This window comes from Bombus vancouverensis, chromosome 10 (genome assembly GCF_051014615.1).
Source record: "Bombus vancouverensis nearcticus chromosome 10, iyBomVanc1_principal, whole genome shotgun sequence".
Lineage (NCBI taxonomy): Eukaryota > Metazoa > Arthropoda > Insecta > Hymenoptera > Apidae > Bombus > Bombus vancouverensis.
The window spans coordinates 12902927-12913386 of NC_134920.1; the positions used below are offsets into that span (position 1 = coordinate 12902927).

At 37.9% G+C, this 10460-nt stretch overlaps 1 protein-coding gene across 1 annotated transcript in view; it reads right to left on the reverse strand.

The window, feature by feature from the left end:
• Nucleotides 1-10235, reverse strand: part of LOC117163435 (uncharacterized) — a 59356-nt gene extending 49121 nt beyond the window's left edge. Inside the window, exon 1 of the mRNA XM_033345689.2 lies at nt 9615-10235. Coding sequence (XP_033201580.1) covers nt 9615-9743 — 129 coding nt within the window. The 5' untranslated portion in view covers nt 9744-10235. The remainder of the gene's footprint in view (nt 1-9614) is intronic.
• Between the last annotated feature and the right edge of the window lie 225 nt (nt 10236-10460).

Here is a 10460-nt window from a genome sequence, read left to right on the forward strand (position 1 = left end):
CATAGAAAACGATCAATACCCGTTTTTCAATCCATTCGACGTCAATCTCTATCTACCACCGTTACTTTCTATCGTTACAAACTATCGTGAAAGGAAGTTCATCGATCGACCACATTCGACGACTGGCAATACCATCGAATCTCGGCAAACGTCGCGTCGCGACGCGTCGGGTCGTTTCATCGATTTCATCCCTCGAAATTATTGGCGTTGTGGCATCGTCGCTATTATTAGCTTTTCTCGGTATCGTCGATTTCCATGAAACGCTGAAAGTCGCCACACCATATTCGATTTACGATGCCCGCGTTCACGATGATCTCAGCCTACCAACGGCTCGTGGCGATAAACTCGCAACGCGGTTCATTAATTTTGGTGCTCTTTTTTTCTTCTCCTTTTTTTTTTTTTTTTGTTGGTTTACCGAGAAACACACAGACAGGCGAATGGTGCAAGGGTTGGCGGGCTGAGAGGGTGGTACGAGCGCTCGTAAGGAATACCGCGGGTTATCGCGATATAGCCATAAACAGACCGCTTATTCTCCTTTGACGAGTTTCTAGTTATGTTATCTCCGATTGTCACGCTGAACTGTTTCATTCACGTTTATAATAAATAACTTTCCGCCGGATGTGACTGATAGCTTAGGAGAATCGGTATCGTGGACCCAGCGTGGTTCGTGATCTGTGTATAATGCTATCGACGTTGACGATACTTGTAGAAATATACCGTACGGTAGAACTTCTTTATCTGAACTCTATTCGTTGAAACTTTTGATTAGTGTCCGATTTATTAAAGTCATGCTGATTCAGTTAACTTATCTGAATGTGAACTGTTACTCTTTGGAACGATCGTGTAGACGATCGATCGAATTTCCAAACTTTCATGGACCCACTTTCGAGACTTTTTTTTATAGAAAATTATTTTATAGAAATTATTGTAAATGAACGATTTTATTAAAAAAAAATATATACATATTACAAATTCATTATGTTCGTTCGTTAAATATGTTAAATATGATAAAGAATATATTATCCGTTTATGTAATTCTTGTAAAAATTGTCGATGAATTTGTAAATTTCTGAAAATTCTTCGTTTTTATTCGTTGAAATTAAATTATATTTTTCCAGAAAGCTGAATGGTTTACTATCGGGTAAACAAGCAAAAGATTATCACTCGTGGTGTGACGCGAGCGATATCACTGGAAATGGCCTCGAATAAGTAACAATTAAGTAACTAAAGATATGAGGTAACGGTAAAAACGGCGCATTTGTTAATAAATAATTTTAGACCGTGATGTCACGCGTAACAGCCTTCACGCATTGAAACTAATATCGTGCAGCGCTTTAATGGTCAACTGACAATTGCTGATCCGTCTCGCGGCATAAACCACATCAATCACGGCTCGTAACGATTTTAGATAAACGATATACTATAAACAACGCTTGATCGAGCTCCAGCTCGGATACCTGATTAAATAATACAAATAGTTAAACATAGGCTGATATTAAGCATTACATAACGAGAACGTCGAAACGTTAATGTTTGAAACTGGCCTTAAATTTGGCATCAATCAATTTTCAATATTATTAGATAGAGCTTCAGGAATCAATTAAATCTCGATTAAATTGAGATGCTCGACGTTTTGATCAGCGATTGATGATTAACGATCAATATCTATAATTACCGACTGACTAATCCACTAAGCCACTGAACGATCGAATCGCTGGTGAACTTTCCGCGCTTAGTTTCATCGATCGATTAAATCAAACACGATCTTTTGCAATTAATTTTTTTTCAATCGGAGAAATTAATCGATCGATTAATTTTTTACTCGTCCAATGTCAAACGCTGTATCTTTATTAACAATTACATACTTTGATGTAATTCGATACCTCGAAAAATTCTAAATCTAATTCTAATAACGTTAATTTCAATTAATTTCTAATAATTTCTAATACTTCTAATTTCTAATAATTCAACTAATTTCTAATAATTCCAACGTATATCGGGAACGTTCGCGTATAAATTAAAAAGCAATCGGACGCGAATAAATATTTTCCGCTGCAAAATTATACTGGATGTAATCGGTGCATTTGCAACGAATGAGATCAGATCGTGATGTCACTGGCAGGCGTTGCTTCTTTCTAAATAACTGACACATGAATTAGCGATGACGGCCCAGTGACGTGCAACCTGATTAACGTTGTGTCGCGCGGTACTCGATTCCATTACGTGTAACCGCACTTTTCTCAAATTTGTAATATGCTAACCCGATATACCGTAAATAGATGTATCGTATTGTGCGGTGACTGAATAAATATTGGTATGACGTCACGCTTTGAAATTCCATATTACACGCGCCATCGATTGATCACCACCAATTACATTCTTTATCTTTCGTCATGCGTTAACTTCGATTCTAGAAAATATCTCTGTTTAGTGATTACAATCTTTTACACACAAATTTCACGTAATTTTCTCATTTCGACGATTGTTAATCGTTATTACAATTTTATTCCAACGAAGTTATCCTAACAATCAACATTGCGGTATTGATAACCGACGAGATTAGGCTTTGCCCATGACGTACAGAGACTGCTATAATTATTCGACAAGTGCCAGCGTCGTGATTAATCTCGAGCGTAATGAATTTGCATCATTTCATCTCCTCGCTAGAACCGTTTGCGTGCCTACTGTACAATGAAAAGAATTAGCCGGCACGAAATATAAACATAACGGGGTTAATGGTGGTTAATGACGTATTCGCATACAACAGTTCTAGAAGGTGATATCATTCGCGTAACGCGTTTTATTGTGACCGACACTGTTAATGTATTCGCAGGTTCTACTATTATGAGGTTTCCACGTTGTGAAGGACATTGTCGTTATCGCAGATGTAATTTAGGAAGCGAATTCGAAGGATGTTCGACCAAAATTTTTACTAATATCAACGATTACGCTTTTTATTAAGAAGATGAAACGTAATTTGCTCGTTTAAGTCAACGAATGAAATTAAAAACTATTTGTTGTATCACTGAAACCTTAAATGTACGGTTCTACGTTCAAATTGTTATTCCTGTTAGATATAGCGAATTATCTGAATATTTTCTGTTAATTTAATAAATAAATTTCAATGAACCACCTTGATAAAAACAATGTAAATGCGGCTATTCGGCCGGTCCTTGTATATCTCAATTGTGCAATAGAACTCGAACCGTACGAACAGTAGATTCTTTTTGGAAGAAGAGGACGAAGAAACTAGCTTTGACATCGAATAGAATGATATTTCTAAGTTTGTAGATGGTGAAAGTATCACGTTCCTCGTAACTAAAGCATCGTTGGACAGGACACCTCTTCCCTATTTTTATTCGACTTCCCTCTCGTTCACGTGGGTGGGACAAGCTTACGTATTTAGCGTCGTGAAATGCAGGTGAGAGTATAATTCAGAAAAACCGTGGCAGGAAAGTGTTTCTGACAAGGGAACGTAAATATTCTAGGAAGATCGCCTGCGTGGATTCAACTCACGTATAGAATATAGCTGAATTGTCGATATAAATTTCACATGTCGAAATTTCTCTTTATAACTGTTTCGGTCGATAACACGTGTTGTGTTTTTCAGCGAATAACGTGGTCCTGGTTAAAATTCGGTCTCTATGAGTTATTATTATTCGTTGGTCAAATTAATCGAGAGCGGTATAATATCGGTTAAAAAGTAAGCTCCAATTTTACTTTTATTGTCGACAGAAACGATAAACAAATTTATTTATCAAGTTTTAGTTAAATATATTATTGAATTTTGGAAGAAACAGCTTTGATATTTTCAAAATGTCTCTGTTCGGAGTTAACAATCATTTGCACTCTCAGCGAAGAATTACAACTTAGAGGAAAAATATTTCTATATCTTTTACTTAGCCATTTTATCTATCCTTATAAAACTTTTATAAAATCAGATATCAAACGATTGTTAAAGCACGCGTTCCTGTTATTAAGGTGCATACGTAATTAATAACTGCAGTTACGAAAGAACCAGGATACGCTATGAAAATTTCTAAGTAAAAATCGACACGATAAATTTTTTTAACTTAATTAAGATGAATCAGCAGGTTTGTCCTGTGTATGTGAATGCAATGGTATGCAAATTTTTATCTTGTCGTGAACAGGGTTGCTCTACGCGACGAGGAAGACCAAATGAGTTGCGCATCCTCGCGTGGCGATTGTCTCCACGCGACAACAACAGGAAAAGTTTATCGTTATCAGAGGCAGACTCTTCCTACAGAGCAACAGAAATACAGATATCGTGGACGAAGTTGTGAATTATTTCATAATATTGCTCGCCTAAAGGAAATGACCGTTTTCTGTTCAATATATTATTCGATATGTTCAATATATATTCGCGTACGAGCTTCCGATTTGTTTCGAAATTTCAATTATTTTTATATGAAAAATTAACGAAATAATCAAGACCGGATATGTAATTTATAAAAGTAATTGGCTAATTTTCGATAGAATTTGAAACAGATCGATCATTTGTAGAAGATGTGTAATTTGTTTTAAATTTTATAACGTTAATTCAACCATAACGTAACGATGAATGTAAAAATATTCTGTTCTTTCTAATAATAAAATCTAGTAAAATCGTCTATTGTTAGAAAATTTAGAAAGGAAAGATTCAAGAATCATAAAATGGTATCGTAAAAGCATTTAGAATGTGAGCATAGCATTTACGAGTCTATTAATTTGACTAGAACATTAAATATGATATTAATATAATTCGAGCGGCTAGAATGAATTATTTGTTGGTATTTCGTGTAAGGTAGCAATGACGAAGTGTCTCTCTTTCACGCATAATTTAGTAATAACGGCCCACGTAAACGAGTGTTTAACCAGAGCTGTATCGCGTGTCTCGGATGCAAGCTTTCTCGATTAGTCAAGGTAACACAGCCTCGCATTACAGTTTCACTGTGGACTTTTGGAATAGCCTGTGATCATTGCTGCACGTGCAATCAAACGCTGCCGATATTTTTTAACGTCTCTATTAAAAACTTTGCTTTAACAAAAATTACGTCATAAGAATAGCAACTTCCCATTGAAAGATTTTTTGTCTATTTCAATGCTTATTTTATTACTGCCATTAGGTGATTCAAGTAAATGATGTAAGTAAATGATGATATAAGTACGTATAATAGTGAGAAACATTTCGTTCAGTTTAGCGAAATAGTAGAATAACAAATAACAGGTGACAAAATAGTAAAAGGATATCCCTCGTCATCCTTATTTGTTGTATTCTTCTCAAAAACTGGCCATTCTTCGAACGTTTCCCGGTCTAAACGCACGACACAACAACTAAAAGACAGATTTATACATTTTCATTGTCACATCGATCAGTAACAGTCTAAAGATGAAAGAAGAAATCCAAGACCTAACCGACCCTATCGAACGATTTCTCACGATACTGAATGACTTGCCAGCATAACGGGTCACTGTCGGCAACCTAGAAGCAGCAAAAAAGGTGTATAAACCTTTTGACCTAACGTTTATTTCATTCTCATCCCCGTTATTGTCGTATATGTCGCCACCCTACACGCCAACATATTTTCTTTTATGCCCCGTAAAGGATGTGCACTCCGTTCAGGCGTCGAAATCGCCTACACGCTTGTTCACCGGGTGATTTCAACGAGATAGAGGAAGATACAGCTGATATCAGAACAACCACGTCTGCAGAATTATTCGCAGACTTTCGTCCTTCTTTCTGGAGAAGATATTTTCTTCTCTCGCTTCCACGTTATGTCTGCAATGGAAGCTCGTTTAAAATTTGAGCTAATTAAATGCTTGGAAAGTAAAAAATGAATATATGACAAATGTTAACAATAGGATAATAGAATTGTAGAAAATAATATAAAGTTGTCGGTATTTAGCAGCTTCAGGTATAATCTGTGTTAATATTAACTATCCAACGAATGAGAAGTTAATTTTCTCTACTTAATAGATTAATTATAGTAAAATATTGTGTAGCGTAATACAATTTATTCCCCAAATGTCTTCTCTTCTATAAAGCTGCGCGGGATGGAACGGTTCATATTCATTTCATTGTAATACAATACGCTGCAGCGATGTGCGTACACATAATTTAGGATGAATCTAATAATGCAATGCTGCGTACAATATCATAGTGTGGTCAGCACGGAAGCACGCAGTGCTAATTATAGAAACTAAATATGAGATAATTAAAGAACTTGAGAGTGGCACAAGTGCAGCTGCACAAGTGTTGTAATTACAAATAGACCGGAAACGGCAGCAAAGTGATATCATCAGCCTAAAAAACGAAAAAAAAAAAAAAAAATGATGCTTTTAACAAGCTTTTTCGTTATATACGTAGTTCAGAACAGAAGCTGTTCTGCTTTCGAATTCGATTGTTTGTAATGGTTAGCCATCAGCATCGGTACTGACGTCATTGGTACTTGTGCTTTTAATAACTGGATTTAACACATGTGTTACACACAGTGCTATTTGCTAGAGGGCTGTGCCCTGACGTGACGGCTATATATAAAAGGGGTACAATTACCTTTGAATTTCTATTACTCTCCGTAAGATTTACAATCTGTCTAATATTTGCGTTGTATTTAAAATATATCGATATCTTCTTCCTTGTCTGTGGTTAACAGATATTAACCATATTCGGAATGTGCTAATGTGAAAATTAGATGTCTTTTAAAAAATTGATTAACCAATTATATACCGAATGAAAAGCGGCAAAGTTTAAAAAATTACTTTCAAGTAAAATTTCTTCTTGTTTAAAAATTTTCATTTATACCTAACAGTGTACTTCGTTTTACGTGCAGCATAATTTTGGAAGCGATGATAATCAACGTTGTAAAATGTATTTGCACCGCTCTAATCTCGAAAGTTAATTCACTATCGTTTAGTCAATGAATGGGAAGTTCAAATAAGAGAAGCAATCAATGAATATTACCCAATATTTATCACACGCAAGACGCGAATTGGTTACACAACAGGATTACACCGTTGCGTAACTGTCTGTATAATTGTAAAAATATCCTCGTATACATTATTCATAACCTCTGCTCTCAAGATAAACGCTTTTAACGGTTTGTGACATCACACACGAGTCACACGTGAACTCAAGTTGCCGGGAGAGGCAGTTTGTGCGGTTTATGTGTATGTATATAATTATACATACATCCTCGAAATACCGAATATCTACTTTTTTCCCCTTATGTTTAGTATAATACGATTTCAAGAAAGATGGAGAAAATGATATAAGATGGTTTCTGGAATTCTATAATTTCTTGAAATTTGGAGTAAGATCTAATGTAATTATATAAAATGGGATACTATAATTACTCAATATATCATTATTAAAAAAGACGTAATTATCGAAGAAACTGAATAAAAATTATTTCTTCTTCCCTTTTTTGCAATTTCGGTGTATCATTATTTTCGAATTTCTTTTTTTTCAATTTTCTGTTGATTTCTTTCGTAAAAAAGAAAATCATATCGAATACGACTATAAGGTAAATCGATGTTGCACACTTCGATCCGTAAAGTTTCTAGTACCGTGTTGAAAATTGATGATTTTGACGAATGAAATTAATAAATTTGAATGTCAGAGTATATTTTATGTGTAGCATACTTTTTTAAATGCATTTTTTTACGAAAATAAACGAGGAAAGAATTTCGCGGAGAAGTTGAATATTCTTGCATCAAGTAGGTCGCAGAAATCTAATCTAATCTAATCGATATTCTTGGACTACAGGAATGATTTCGCAGAAGTGCTAATAAACTGATTAACTTCTCCGCAAACAATTTGAACTAAATCCACATACGGAGATGATATGACCCATATTTCTAGAGCGTTGTAGGAATTAATTACACAGTCACTACTCGGCATACATAATGAAATTCAGACGTTTTCTGGTTTATTTGATCAGAGCATCGTGCTTGTGTAAAATATTAACACGTACCAATGCAATCAAAATATTATTCCAAGCAGTCTACTGATTTTTGTTTGTATTCAATAATGTATTCCAAAGTTCTTCCGTACCTGTTTATAAATGAATAAATTTCTAACTATAGAAATTGATATAAAGTTAGATCAAAATAAAGTAAATATAAGGTAAGATATTAAGTCAATGTAATTAAGATTAAATACTAAGCAAGGTACAAGTAAGTATTACTTTGGAAGGTAATGATCAAACGCCAGCATCGCATTCTCATACTTATACGATAGTATTATCCTGTTATTTTGAAAAATAGATGATTCTTAATAATCTCAAAAACCGTAACATCATATCATTTTCTGTACTTAAAAAGTCAACGTTAGCTGTATAAATGCGAGGAAGGAAAAATTTTGAGAAGATAATGACGTAATAAATAGATCATAGAAATCATTTTATTACAAAAAAAATCACTAGGAGCTGAGTGTGTAAAATCTCCGATATGGATAATGTCAATTAATTTCACAGCAAAGCTAAGAGAGAAGATACTTGAGAAGAAAGCGATAATGCGATAAATCGAATAGTTGATTCAGAATTGGAAGCTCGACTATTACGTAAAGTGTGCGATATTATAAAATTAAGTTTATCATCGCGAAAACTGTCTTGTACGAATGATAAATGAGGCGTGCTGAATTTCTGCAGCAGAGTCATATTTGCCACGCGATCGAGAGATCGATGGTAGATCAACGCATAGCCGGCATTCTCACGCGCATGTGCCGCGGATTCGTTGTTCGCATTTACGTTCCTAAGAGTATGGAGCGACGTTACGTCGTCTTGCGTTAAATTGTCCTCACCTACGTTCATAAAACGTACCCACGTACGATACAGCGTTCAATTATTATCGACTTTCTAGGTCTCGTGGCGCGAAAGAAAGGTCTCGTGGCATCTCGTATTCAGATACTACGCGATAACGGCGGCCTACCGGAAATGAGGCCGGCAACTTGCTTCGGAGAACTTCTCGCGTGCCAACTTCGATCAGCCCCGTTTCGAGTGGTGAAAATTCGCGATAACTCCGCGAAATACATTTCTCCTTCTTTTCTCTGTTTCTCTTTTTCTCCCTCTCCCTCTCTCTCTCTCTCTCTCTATCTGTACGTCTGTCTGTCTGTCTCTCCCGTCTGTATCTTCCTCCTTTGGTACAGCGATTTCTTGCGCAATCGTGCTAAACGAACCGGTAGTTCGGTCGATCGATACCACGGGTCGTAATGAAAGTTCGTTCATCCTCGATCGATATTCGTCGAATAGCGAATGATTATCCGAAACGCGGGTTTTATTGCGAATAAAAATGGCTATCGAAAGAGCGGAATACGAAGGTACGTACGACCGGTAACATCACTGGATAAATGACACTTTAGCGGAATGAACGTTAATTCCACTCTTCTCTCTTTCTCTTTCTAAGCTACGACAACGAACGCGCGTGACGATGTTAAACGATGACGGTAGAGCGAAGCGCAGCACTGCTTAAACCAGCGACGCGAGAATGGAACACTGTTTCGTTGGAAGATACGCGATTCGTGTAAAAATCCTAGAAGCTAGACGGAATATCTGCGGAGAAGCCCTTTGTCTACGAGCGAACGGTACGTAACTGGGATATTTCAAGGACTCACTCACCACAGCCTCGGTGACCGGTATCCACGTGACGACCAGTAGGGCAAGGACGCAGGTGACTCGCAGGACAACCGGGAACGGACGTAACCCGCGGGCTGCATTGGTCGACGTCGCCGCGGCCCTAGGCCGCATTGTGCCCGACTCTTCTCCTCCTCCTCCTCCCTCTTGTCCCTTTCGTTCTTCCTTCTTCGTTTTCCCCCTCGTTTACCTGTTTACGTTGGTGGAGTTTTGCGAATAGACCGGCAGCCCGCGAAATAGCCGATACTCTCTGATCCGGCTATTCGAACGTCTCGTTCGTACGGTACACACTCGTGCTCGGATTCCGAGTTCTCTGGTGTGTAGTTAAGAGATGTCGTGTCGTGTGGTTGGAAAACGATGCGGTGGCTGGTCGGCCAGCCTGTCGACGCAGCGCGTGTCGAAGGGCCAGACAGACGGCCCGGTTGGCCCGTCCTCCCGATCGGTCGCCGCTTCGCGCAGCCAGACAGGCCTAAGTCAGCGGTGGAGGAGGCGCTCTTCTCTCTTCTCCTCTTCGTGGAGCTGTATCCTTGCGCGTCCGAGCGCGTCACGGTGGCGGGTAAATGCTCCCCTCTCGCTCTCTACTCGCCGGTTCTCGCTTCAGTTCGCTCGAGCCAGAGAGACCTACGGCGCGATCGACATCGGCTGAGACCGTGCAACAGTCCTCGTGCGACGCGCGATCGAGCTCGCCTCGACCCGGTCAGCAATCCTCTCCTCCTCTTCCTTCTCCTCCTCTTTTGCCACCTCCTCTTCCTCCTTTTTCTCTTCTGCTGCTCCTCTTCCCTCCAACTTCTTCCTCTTTTTCTCTTCCTCTTCTTCTGCTTACTCTTCTAC